The 14,036-nt window shown below is 36.3% G+C and overlaps 1 protein-coding gene across 12 annotated transcripts in view; it reads left to right on the forward strand.

Moving 5' to 3' along the window:
- The window catches only part of dmd (dystrophin), a 2,654,580-nt gene that overhangs the window by 1,715,956 nt on the left and 924,588 nt on the right, over positions 1-14,036 (forward strand). For all 12 annotated transcript variants that reach the window (XM_039745194.1, XM_039745193.1, XM_039745197.1 and 9 more), the window contains one exon: positions 3,171-3,335. In XM_039745194.1, coding sequence (XP_039601128.1) covers positions 3,171-3,335 — 165 coding nt within the window. The remainder of the gene's footprint in view (positions 1-3,170; positions 3,336-14,036) is intronic.

Here is a 14,036-nt window from a genome sequence, read left to right on the forward strand (position 1 = left end):
TAATGGAATCATTTTAAATACATCGGCTGATTTTTTTTTTTATCAATTATCATCTTCACCAGGGAAAATGAGTTCCTTGGCTCCAAAATGAAGCTTGTTTGACTTAGCCACATACAGTGTAAGATGCCTAAAGTGCCTTAGTAGAGATGCTTGTGTCTTTCTTCAGTTTATTTTAACATGATTTGAATTTTGAACATTTTTATTGTAAAAATGTGTCTGTCCTGCCATCATGGTATAGATGAGCTAGCATTATGGAACTGTTCTCTAGGTCTGTATCTGTACTTTCAAATCCATCCATCCATCCATCCATCCATCTTCTTCTGCTTATCCGAGGTCGGGTCACGGGGGCAGCAGCTTGAGCCTCTCCCCGGCCACTTCTTCTAGCTCTTCCTGGAGAATCATGAGGCATTCAAATCCATATACACTAAAATGTAATGTTCTGGAAATATGTAATGTTTGGTTAAAAAACATGATAGAATTTAAAAATACTCATTTCATTACTTTTTTTATTGTATACACTTTTTGTGTTCTAAATAACAATTATAACAAGTGAAACAGGTTTTGGCACACATTTACATTATATAAAATCAAGTAGTAGTTTCGAATTTGTATGTTTAGGCCACAATCTTTCCATGGACCCCTAGGTAGCTTCTCACATACTGTACATCCAGGGGCAGAAGTATTCAAGAACTGTTCCTTCATGGGGATTCTGATACAAACTAGATTAAATCGCCTTGGGTTGCTTTTAAATCTTTTCAATTTAGCATGTTTGTCAATTAAATTTAACTGTTACTACAAAGTAACTACAGGTGTATCTATGAGATTGTCTTAAGTCCCTGCTGTCATTTTTACTGATTGGATGGGTTACCGCAGTCCTTGGACTGCTCCAAACATCCAGAAGGATTTGAAGGAGGACAATTATTTCATCGGAGCCTATCAAAACAACTCATTGTAGCACCCTACATAGTTATGATAAATAATAAAGTTTGGTTCAAATATATTTATTTTAAATTAGGTTTACATTTACATTAGCTCTGAGGAAATTGATTTACTAATAAAATGGTTGGAAGTGTATCAGTATCAGTTATCAGTAGTATGATGGGTGGCACGGCTATTACCTGGCCAGGACACCAAAGGAATGGAAGGACTTGGGGAGAGAGCATCGCTGAGGCAATACCTCCCCTGGGACACTAGAGTACAGCCTTTCTGGTTGGCTGAGACACCACAGATTCCTGCAGGGCATGCTGGGAGTTGGAGTTTGGTATAGCCCTTTTGGGTTCTGTGGGGGCCGCCAGGGGGAGATGCAGAGCCTTATAGTGAACTTCTACCACACCTGGGAGTGATTCCAGGTAAAACTGATGAGCCACCTGGAACACTCCCAGGACCTGAATAAAAGGAGCTAACTCTATCCATTTGGGGAGCCAGAGTCGGGACGAGGTGGATGAAGCTTGTCAGAGAGGGAGTAGACACGGAAGAGAAGAGAAGTAGAATAATAGGACTGAGACCTGTTCTGTGGTGTATTGTGCTGTGCTCTGGGAAGCAAAAAAGTAAATAAACCGTGTGTGCTGTTTGACAACTTGTATGCACCCCAGCAGTTTACAAGTAGATTGATTTCTGTTCCTCAAAGCAGTTATATTTGAGATTGATTGATTGAGAAGTCAGAAAGGGAAGGTGTGGAAATGTGGAGGAGGATGACGGAGATGTTACAACATGGAGAGGTGGCATTTATGTTATTTTTTCCGAGGTCAAGATGAATGTAAAACAATGGTGAAAATAATAATAAAAAGTGATTAAAAGCAAAGATGACAGACACAGGACTTAAGAAGTATGTACTACATTTTCAGTGTTGTTGGTTAACTGGATTTGGGATTGGGAATTGTTGGCATGAGCTAAAAGCGACATTGAGAAAGAAGTAGCAGTTGGCATAAATTACTTACAGTCATGAGTAATGCTAACACGCATGGGGAAGGCAATTCTACAGCTGTAAGTCCAGCTCCATGTAAGTGGAAACCTCTCCATCAGCAAATTGATTGTACTTTATGAATTTCCCCAGTTGATTGAGAACAAACATATGAGAACAAACATATCAATATCTTATGCCTTCTGATGCTTTAAGCCATAGCGGGTAAATCAAATGAACCTCCTAACCGTAAAAGTCTAAAATACAAGCAATGAAAACCAAAGGTTATCTACTTATGAATGAAGTACTCTGTGTTGTTTAAACTTTTGTGCATAAGGTAAATAAACATTTATTCAGTTTTTACCTTACACTAAACCAAACTGAAAACCACATTATCTGCAGATGATCACCCTTCACCATAACTTTGCTGACATTGTACTTTGCCTTAAGGATGACACATTCATCTGATATCCATAATGGTCAGTCCCTGTAATCATGCTTGCCTTTCACTTGTCTGATTCCCTAACATTTGTTATAAATGAACAACTTTCCAAGTCCCATTTCATGAAAATTACTACAATCAAAAATGGTCAAGAAAACAATAAGTAAATTACAAAGATTTTTTTTTCTTCATTTAGGTTGTTAATTGGCATTTGCAGATTTTCACTGTGTGAGAGTCTGTGGTGCCTTTGATGGGACAAAGTCCTGTCCAGGCCTGTTTTCAGCCTTTTGCCCAGCTCTGGTGTGATAGCCCCTAAAACCTGCAACAGTGGAACGTATTGAAGAGGTTAAAGAACCTAGCTACTAAATTCAGTCCATGAAATGCAGAGTACCTGAAAACTATGCCATGTGTATATTTTATAACTTTAATTTTTTTAAAGAAGTTGCATGATAATGAGAAGGTGGATGTGCTGAAGTTTGGGCACATTTCATTATTTTATATGCATGGGAGAGTGGGTGTTTTTTATTAATGCTTAAAGTTTTATGCAACCTAGAGTATTAGGCCATTTATTGATAGCCCATCTCATGCAGTATGAGAGTACAGTTAATCATTTGTTTTTTGCATGGGATAAATTGTGAGAAGGCTACACCACTATACTCTCTGCATTTGGTAGATATCATTCTTAATGGTTTTTGTTTAAATGATCATAATGCTTTACCTATATTCCCATTTACCTGGGTTAATCATCAGTGTATTGAATAGTGTATGAGAGTTAATGTTGAGAAAGACAAATGCACATTTCGATAGACTTGTTTCTTTTTTTTTAAGGTGTCTAGAAATTTGCCAGAAAAGCAAAACGAAATTGAAGATCTGCTCAGAAGACTTTCACAGTTCCAGCTACAACTTAACCAACTGGCTTTCTGGGCATCCTCAACAAAAGACCAACTCCAGTTATATAGACAGGTTGGAATCCCAGGGGCATTTGACACAAAGGTAATAAAAAGACCACTTTGAAATGTTATAATAAATTAAAATATATGTGATAGACATGCATTTTGAAAAAAAATACTTCTCATAGATGAATATATACATCAATCTAATTTCTTGTATAATCTAATCATCTAAATCTAATAAGTAAGATTTTAATCTTACTTATCCACTATACATTTTTATACACTGATATAAATAGAAGTACAATACTAACATAATAGCAAAGTAATAATCCAAGAAAAAAGCAGAAAAGAAAACATTGAATTAAATCTGAAACATCATTTCTGGAAATTTTGACCCGTCTTCATATCTTCTCCCAATTTCATCTTTTAATGCTTGGGTTAAGCCCCATTGGTCTTTCTCTACATGGCTTCCACATAGGGACAGTTATTTTTGAAATGAAGTGTTTGTTGTAAAATATGGCCAAACCATTTCAAATTGTGTATTTATTATCTTATTTATTTATTGGAGGGTTTTGTTTTTGAATATTAATTCAGTTTATGGATGCTAGATACTTTATTTTAATATGGCATAGGTATTTCTCAGAGTTCTGAACTAAATGATTATGCAAACAGTATTGATTTTCATTTTACTCTTTGTACCGTATTCATATGTAACAATTCCTAAGAAAAAAACAATCTTTTTAAATTGTATATCCGGTAAACCAAACTCGAGGGTGGGCAAGAGAAGCAAGCAGGGGGAAGAGCCCCCTGGTACATTAAAATAGTGCAAGACTGTTTTCCTATAGTTTGAGGTATTCTCTGAGGTATTGTTTATATTACTTTGTATATTATATTACTAAGTTGATAGCTGGTCTTACATTGACCAGTGAGACTAAGGTTTGGGTTTTAATGTGCTGGGTATGTGATAGTAGGATTACATCATTTGTAAGTATCGACTGTTTCTACTGCTTGGTCTTTGTCTGGGCATTGCTTAACAGACCCTTACTACCATAAAACTAATTACACGGTCCTAAACTAGTTTATCTATTATTGGTAAAATTATCACTGTTACTAAATTAGAAAGTACTTTGCCTGGAATAGACGGCAGTGCAATGGATCTATAATTATTGCGGTCCATACTGTCTTTTGTTAACGCTGAAATGGTTATCCCATTTGTCCAGTCTGATGATATTCTGATATTTTGTAATTTCTTAGGGTAGGATACAGAGAATGTGGCAGTTATTTTGCCTATAGCAGATTCATTTATATGTTGTAACCATGAGGGGGTGCCATTGAGCCACATACCTTAGGCAGAATTTCTTCGAACACAGTCATAGGTTCAAATGAAAAATTTTATTTCTTACAAACACCCTTCCAAGTGAACACAGCCCATCTCAAGACAATTACCAAACAAGTGAATGCACTTTCTCTCCTTCAGCTCCTCCTGGTGAGTGTCACCCACTGACTCCCAACACTGACCCCCCGAGGTGAGGTTATGGGCTCCGTGGTACTGCTTCCAGTACCATGGGCGGTTGGCAACACTTCTGGGTCGTGTGGAAATCAGAATCCCCTGTTTGTGAGCACTCTCTAGTGGCACCCAAAGTCCCTGACAGTGTTGCGTATCCTTGCATCCTTGGAATACTGCCAAATGTTGTATGGGGGAAATGATATGGTTCTATCTTTCAGCTTCTGCTAGTCCATCCATTGCTATGTTTTCCCTGCTGGGATGATGGTTGCAAGGCATCCTGGCCAAGGTCTATCTTCAGCTATACAGTTCTTCTGGTATGGCCTTCTGACCGGGCAACAAACAGGAAAGGTTATGTCATGTTCATTTCATTCCAGGCATTGTAGATTTAAAAACATGTACATTTATTAATTTGTACAGATGTGGGTAAATCTTTTAGTACCCTTACAACTCATTGAAAAAGTGCGGTATGTCTCCTGAAAAGTGATTAAATTAAAACCAACTGTCTCATAATGATATGTCATCGAGTAAAGCAAAGTAAGTGTGAAAAGAGATATAAAGTATTGCTTATTCTACAAAGATACTCTAAAACGACCTGGACACATTAGTTGGTACCCATAGAAAACATCATAAACAATATCCATTCGTGCAATCAGTCATTCAACCTAAAGAATAATAAATAAATAAAAAAGACACTCTTCTGTTTTGTATCATCGTGTGTCTCACATTGAACACGGACAAGAGAAAGCAAAGGAGAGGGTTGTCTGAGGAGATCAGAAAGAAATCACAGACACACATGTTGAATGCAAAGGACATAAGACCATTTTCATTTGTGTTATCTCTATGTATATAAAAGAAAATCCTGAAATGTAAAAGCCAGGTGACGAGATAAAAGACTGACAACGGAGCGTCTCAATGGGCCGTGGAACATAAGATTCTTGCAAGACACACCCTTCTTATCAAATAAGACCACGGACAGCCAGCAAAACATTCAGTCATGTGCCTTTAGCAAAGAAGAAAGAGCATTGCGGTGAAAAGACACCCAAGGCGCGATACATATGCAGAGAAAGGTACAGAATGTGAAAGTAGTAACAGGCCAAAGTATTGTAGCGTCCCAGCCAAGCTGAAGCCTTTTTTGTTTTATGTGACTGTTAGGTCCACTCGAGGGAGGGCAGAATACAGCACAGAAGACTGATAGCAGGGTGCTGATTGCTGCGGTAAGGCGGAGGCGACACCCGTAGGAGGAGGGGTTGGAGAAGGTGCTAGAAAGTTGTGTTTGGGGTTAAGCAGTCAGCGATTGTTAAAGTAGAACTTTTGTGACACTTTATTACGTCAGTCGCTACAGTATCAAAAAAAAAAAGACAGCACAGATCGCACTGACAAAAAACAAAAGGTAATTAGTTTAAGTCAGAGAATTTCAAAAACAGGGTTTAACTGAAACGCATCTATGGGTAACTTTGCAAAAAAATTATTAACTGCTGCTGATGTGGATCGTTTTGTCTGTGCTGAAATTCCAAACAGAGCAACCTATCCTAAATTATGGCACGAAGTCATTAAACACAAGTCTCACAGACCTCATTTAAAAGATTCAGCATATTGGAACACGAAAGATTCCAAATATTGTTTTCACAGAAGTTCTGAAATAAAAGTGAAACTAATGAAATAGCAACGGGAGGCCGGAGTACAGCATGGAAGATTGATAGCTGGGTGCTGATTGATGCAGTAAGGGGGAGGCGAGACCCGTGGGGGGAGAGGTTGGAGAGGCTGCTAGACAGTTGTGTTTGGGTTACGCAGTTGGCGATTGTTAAAGTAGAACTTTTGTGCTACTTTATTACGTCAGTCGCTACAGTATCAAAAAAAAAGATAGCAAAGATCGCATTGACACAAACAAAAGGAAATTAGGTTAAGTCAGAGAATTTCATATACAGGGTTCAACTCACATGCATTTATTGGTTACTTTGCAAAAAAAAAAATATGAACTGCTTATGATATACATCGTTTTGTCTGAGCTGAAATTCCAAACAGAGAAACCTATCCTAAATTATGGTACAAAGTCATTAAACACAAGTCTCACGGACCTCATTTAAAAGATTCAGCATATTGGGACAGGAAAGATTCCAAATACTGTGTTTACAGAAGTTCTGAAATAAAAGTGAAACTAATGAAATAGCAACAATTCAAAGAAAAAAAAATCTTATAAGTGTGTATCCGAAAAACCAAACACGGGGGTTGGCAAGCAAAGTGAGCAGGGGGCAAAGCCCCCTAGTTGTTTAAAATATTCTGTTGAATCTAAACTGAAAAGCAAAGTCTGATTTTTGTTAAATACGGAATAAACAATGATGGCTGCCAATTACTTTTGTCGTTTTCAAGTTATTTTAGAGTCAATTGTGGGTCATTCTTTTTTCGTGGAGGAGTGTCATAAAATGTATCCTGTCTGTATTTTCTTAAGTGAACATTTTTTTACACTCATAGCTCATGTGAATATTCTAAGAAGCAGCAAGACTGAAAGATGGAGACACATACCAGTGGGAGTTAAACCCGATAACAGGGGCATTTATTTAGCATAACCACCTTGCACTGTTTATGGGGAAACGCCTCACAAAAATGGCAGTCACTTAAACTAAAGAAGCTATTCCACTCATTTAGTGTCCCTGATTGTTGTCCAGTGTCATATTCCGTGTCCTTGTAAGTCTGCCCGTTATTATCTGCAAGGCTGTATTTATAATGCCCTGAGAGTCTCCACCTGCCTCATCAAGTCTTCCCGGACTTGTAAGGTGCAATGAGAAAGTTCCAGGAGTTTCTGGAATGCAGAGCTCAGCAGACCTGAGAACATCCTGCTGTCAATCACTTGTCCAGCCCAGGGTGACAGTGCTGGCTACAATAATATAATCTCAAAAAGACTAAAGTAATTGCATAATAGACAGTGTTCAGTGTTTAACTTAAAGCACGTCACATTTTATATTTTTGTACTTTTTTAAATTCTCTTCTCTTTTTAATCACGTAGGCAGTAATTGCATACTTTACTTAAACAAGTGAAGCTCTAAAATGGTAATCCACTGTGGATAACACATAATTGACAATAACTTTTTCATTTTTATTTTAACATTCTTTTTGTAGCTAATACTCAGTGACAACAGTTTTATTATTAATCATGTGTATGGGGATAATATTTTAGGTCATCAGACACTTGAGATGTTGTGTAGGCTTTGTTATTGCATTGAAAGGAAGCATTTATCAAGCTTACCAAGCTGGATTGGGTTTTGTTGTGGGCTGCAGTAAGCCAAAAGCCTCTGGGCCTTTGAGCAGTTTGAATGAGGAATTATGGGCTTTCTTTCTACGTGATCTGAGAGTAAATACGGTAGAGTTATGGGTTCATTGTGTCACCTGTGACTAGTATTACATTTTCATTTCTTGTAAATAGTGGGATTTCTTAATTATATTTTAAGAATGTTGACTATAATTAGTTACTGTTACATTCTTGCAGTATCAATTGTAATTAATAACATCAAAGACTTGAAACTATTATACCCTAATACTTTTTAAAACTACTTTTAATTATGGTCTCAGAAGCTACCAGACAAGCGTAAAGCATTGCCATCTTATTGTTTTCTATTGTCATTATTCATATTCAGTTCTGTGTATTAGTTAGTACAGTGTAAATGAAAATAAGAATTAAAAAAACTTTTTTTTTTGGAATTTATAAAAAGCAAATAACATTCCATACAATTAAGTCAAATTTTACAATAATCTGTATGATAATAAAGTTACAGTGTTAGAAAAAAACTTTGCAGACTGATACATATCTTTCCTAAAGAAGGAAAGTCTTCTGTGCATAAGTTTTAATCACATGCTGACCGACAGTGCTATAATCTAAAAATATTCTTTATTGAACTGTTTGATATTAATTCTTATATTACAAAATATTTACTATTACTTCCAGTCCATAATTTCTATACAGTTGTACATGTGCACAATTAACATTTTAATGTCCAGTAAAATGCATTGCATTTTTCCTTATTTTTCAGAAAACTAGTATCTATTTTTAATTAACTCATTGCATATAGAGATATACTGAACAATTTGTTAATGTACACCTTTATAGGTGAGTTATCGGCATACTTATTATCTCGTCTACGTGCAAAAATATTTTTACTTAAATTCTGATCATTACATTTAATGAATATGCTGCAAGACATAGTTTCTCTTTTGAAAAAATTTCATGAAACAAAAAGTGTATTGCCACAAGAAAAATTCATGCCATTAACTCATACATTGCCACCTCATCTGCAAACCTTTTCTCAGTGTGTAAAAGCATGGCACAATTTGTTCTGGTGAGTAGCATGCAAAGAGGGTTGCAGCTAGAGGGCATTTATCTACAAGCATTTTGGTGGGGCCTCCCTGCTGCAAACATCCATTTGCCTTAGTATGTGGCCACTGGAGAGGCTTTGGAAGCATCCTGGCTTGAATTAGCCTATACAGTATTAGAAAGTAAGCACAGTTGATGTTGACTGTGACCCGATATGAGCAATGTGAGGTGGAACATGTGGCATAAATGTGTAAGGCAGGGAATGTGCATGAGCCAGATGAGAGCACCTGGAGTTTTATGGAAGGAGGTGTAGAGGATCTGGGTAGCATTTGACAGTGACTGAGGATGGATGATAGGGTTTTGACACTCCAGAATAGAGTTTAGGGAGCAATAGTCCTTGCTTTCCTATACAAAAAAACTTAATAAACCCCCACAAATCTCATTTTAGCTAGTTTTGTGTTTCATGTTTCCAAAATTGCACCTGAAATAAATTTCGGGGGCAATTTTAGGTGCAAAACTCTATGCAAAATGAAACTCTGCTCTTTTGCTCATTACTGCTTTTTTTGTTTGTTTTTATGCAGTTGTTTAAAATTTCCAAATAAATTAATGTACAATTTCATTCAAAATAACATGAAAACTTACTTAAACATCTTAAAAAATGCTAATTAGCACAGTATTGTGTATCATAAGGTTAATAAAAATAGTAAATATTAACAAATATTAAATTCACAATGTCATTTGTGAAATAGAAGAAATTGAACTAAAATGCTGCTTAAGACTAAGTAACAGAGTCAGATAACAATTTAAACCATACTAGCTTTATTATGGTAGCAATCCTCAGAAGGTAAATAAAGCATGAAAGGAAAAGTCCACAATCTACAAACAAGTGATATAATCCAGAAAGAGAGTGTGTTACACCATCTTTGTGTTATTTTTAAAAATTTTAATTAAATAAGGGTATTAATATACAAACTTGATTACACAACCCTTATGACATTTGGAGAAGAAAATATATAGGCTGACAATGCTTGGAGAAACTGAGGAGAAGAACATGACCCCAACAGTGAGCACAGAAAAGTTAAGAAAGGGGGTGGCAGCAAGGGTCACACGATAGCCATCCCTGGATTAACTGCATCATAAACTGCCATTTAGCAATGCATAGAGCTGGGAGACCCATTAATTCTTGCAGCTGACAGCTCAGGAAGAGTGAGGTTTAATAAAAATGGTTTCCAGAAAGGGAAAGAAGGAGGATCAGCTGATTTCTAGTGAGAGGCTAAAACCCACTGAAGACAGTTGTGCAAAGACTGAAAATAACATCCACTGGGGAGCAGAAAGAAAGAGAGAAAAACAAAATAGATTTGAAGATTAAAATGGATGTCGATAGAATTGGCAGCTGAGATAAAATAGGACCAACATGCAGAAACTGGTGCACATTCCAAGAACACACATTAAAAATATGTCAAGACAGAAATGACAGTATTAATCTGAAGCCAGGTGGTAAAAAAAAGACAGTGAATGAACTTGAATGGATATTTTGAAGGTCTTGGGGTCTGGTGTAGGCACAAATGTTCTTGAAAACCAAATTTCTGCACAAAGGGATTACAGGGAAGAGTTCACAATGTCAGACACAATGACTGATTGTGGGTCTATAAGATTCCTTCCTTCCTTAAAATTGCATACATTGCTGCTACCAGCATTGTTGATAGATAAATGGAATTGGCAAGGTTGTAGATAGGATGTGAGAGGATTGGAGAGGATAAAAAATACTACAAAACCATGAGAACAGATCTAAATTGAAAATAAAAGGAAAAAATGAATTGTGAAACGTGATATTAGGCATTTGAATATACAGAGCCCTAGATTGTCAAAAATATCCCTGAGAGTTATGATGTTTTGATAGACACATGGAGAAAGGAAAAGAAATTGCCCTGCCACTAATGTGTAACAATGGATAATTAAATATCAGAGTATCACAGTGCCATGATAGATGGAGCCATAAGAGAGTTTTCAGCTTTGCTCCAAATATTCAGGTTTATAAGATTAAAGGATTCAAGTTTGGAGGAACATGATTCAAGACAGGGTAAAACACTTAAGACCAAAGGTATAACTCCATATGGATACCTCCCAACTTGTGTGCTTAATTAGATGTTGATGATATTAGGAGTCTTACTTCAGTACAATAATTAGGGGGTGTTAAAGTGAGGGACTATGTTCATTTTATAAAATTGGCTTTGTATACCAACAAGACAAGGACTCCTTAATGCTTTTAATAATGTGACTCTGTTTTCAGGAAGAGAGAATATATCATTACCATCAAATTTAAAGGTACTGACCAAAGAGATAACAGAGGAGAATGCACACATTTTGCAGGAAGCATTTAATGGTCGCAAGGCAGGTTTTGGCCAGTTGATTTTATAACCAGATAAGGCTTTGTATGATTTAACCAGAGTCAGTACATGAAGAAGGTTAGAGGGAACATTGTCTAAATAAATCAAAATGCCGTCTGTGTAAAGAGATAATTTATGGAGGACTCCATAAGAAGAGATTGAAGTAATTAACTGGCACAAATGGAAGGCAATATCTAGTGTCTCGATAGACAAGGTTAAAAAGATGTGGGGCGAGAGGTCATTCCTCCCTGGTACCTTTGAGGATCTGAAAAGGACAGAAGGGGAGTATTATAATATAAAAATTTTGACAAATCCATCCATCCATCCATCCATTATCCAACCCGCTATATCCTAACTACAGGGTCAAATCACTGTCCAAATCTCATATAGCTTAAAACTTCTCCATAGAAACTCCAGCATAGAGTTGAAGACAGTTGAAGGCTTTTTCAGCATTAGTGGTCAGTAGGTTTGCTGGAAGGGACAGTGTTGTAGCCATGTTATATGCGCACAATACATTGTCTGCTACTTGAGAGAAAAATTCCCATCTGGGCAAGGTGGACTAATTAGTGGATGATCAACTGAAGATGTAAGCCAGTTAACCAGTAATTTCACATGAGAGATAATCCAAGAAGTTAGATAGTAATTTGAACAATCTACCGGGGTTTTACCCTGTTCTGAAAGTAGGGTGATTCAAGTAGAATTGATGGAGTGATTCAGTTTTAAGGAGGAAATGGTGGGGCTTAGCATTGGAATTGAGGGGTAAGTGCCAGATGCTTTGTAGAATCCAGCACTTGCTACAGTTTGGACAATGTCATATGGGAATCAAATATTCTAGGTAGATATATCCCAATAGATGTGGAGGAGTTAGGCTTGTTAATAAACAGATTGGAAAAGTGCCCCTAAAAGGTGGTTGCTGATCTGTCAGAGGCTGTGTGGAAAATATGCTTATTTACAATAAATGAAAATTGCATCCGTACTCTTAACTTTGCTATTTGAAAATATACTTTTTTATGCTTTTTCCCTATTTGCTTTCAATTTTATTGCGTGATTGTAGTGTCAAAGTATCTATAGCTACATTCTTTGAGTTTGCACAATGAACACTGCCAAATAATATTAAATATATTGCCAAGTTTTATAGATATTATTCATTCACCTCTATTTCAGCTATGAAAACAAAATAAGGGAAAACCTCTTTAAAGGACTTGGGCATTTACTGATAGATAGATAGATAGATAGATAGATAGATAGATAGATAGATAGATAGATAGATAGATAGATAGATAGATAGATAGATAGATAGACCTTTATTTGTGCCAATGGAGAAATTTGGATTTTTATATATTTACATACACACACACACTGCGGTTAAATACACACCAGAATGATTTAAAAGAAAAACGCTAAAAGAAAGAAAACTTCTGCCTTCTGAATCTAAAGGTCTGTGGTGCTTCTATTACAAATGTTTCCTAAAACAAATAATGGCAGGATTGTTTAATAAGTTCAGAAATACAGCAGCCTTAGGCAATGTTATTATTTAGACAAGTAAGTAGTGCAAAGAAAAAGGGTATTTTCTTATTTTAATTGTATTTCAAGTTGTTTTTTGCAATTTGTCTCTCTCCTCTTGAAAGGTTGTAAAAGTTACAAAGGTAGTAATGTTTAGTTTATAATCTATAAAATATTGCAACAATGTTATTGTTTGTTAGGGAGGCATTTTAACAAGAAGAAATATTCAACTGCTCCCTGATCTGCCTTTTACCTGTACAGATTAAGACTGATGTCTGAGACTGAGCTTTAATGGGTACAAAGCAAAAAACAAGGCTTGTGTATGATGGCAGTCCAATGCAGAATACACACCTTCACATATACACTGGGGTGTTTTTGGAGTTGATGCATTTTTTGGATTGTGAAATGTAACTGCAGGCAATAATTTAAGTTAGAAATCTTTGAGAACACACTAAAGGACATGCTCACCAACTCACATACTGAGTCCAACCCAACATACTTGTTTTCAGAAAGTCAGAGCAAGTCCTAGTTTGTGCAGGTTGGGGTAGAACATGAAAACTGCACACAGATGATGACTGGTAGTGACTGTCCTAATATGTTCATCCTGGATTTGCTGGTGCTATCCATTGGCCAGGACATCCTACAAAATGCAATTACAATGTAAACTGAATTAAGTTAATACATTTTAATATGATATTTTTATAGTTAACACCATTTTATCGATATTCCTCAGGGGTGTTTTACCTTCATCTATGTATTTGTATATATTTTGTATGGTTTACCCAGCTGGTAAGAGGTTATTGGGGTAAAGACACTGTTCGTTTGGCACAAATAAGGCATATGTCCTAGAAGAAACACCCAGGCCAGGGCAGAAGAATACTGGCAGCAGAAAAGGTCCTGCTCGTGCCAGTGTGGAAGAATAAGAGTGCATTCAAACCCACTGTCCCTGTTTTAAATGGATATTACAACTTATAAAACAATAGGTATATTTTAACAACCCTAACCCTAAGCCAATTTGTTTTTTTAATCTTTCATGAGAATGAAATGCATCATAATTTATTAGTTGATGATTTTCTTAGCTGCTGTAATAAGTCATTTCTA

Source organism: Polypterus senegalus, chromosome 2 (assembly GCF_016835505.1).
Source record: "Polypterus senegalus isolate Bchr_013 chromosome 2, ASM1683550v1, whole genome shotgun sequence".
NCBI lineage: Eukaryota > Metazoa > Chordata > Cladistia > Polypteriformes > Polypteridae > Polypterus > Polypterus senegalus.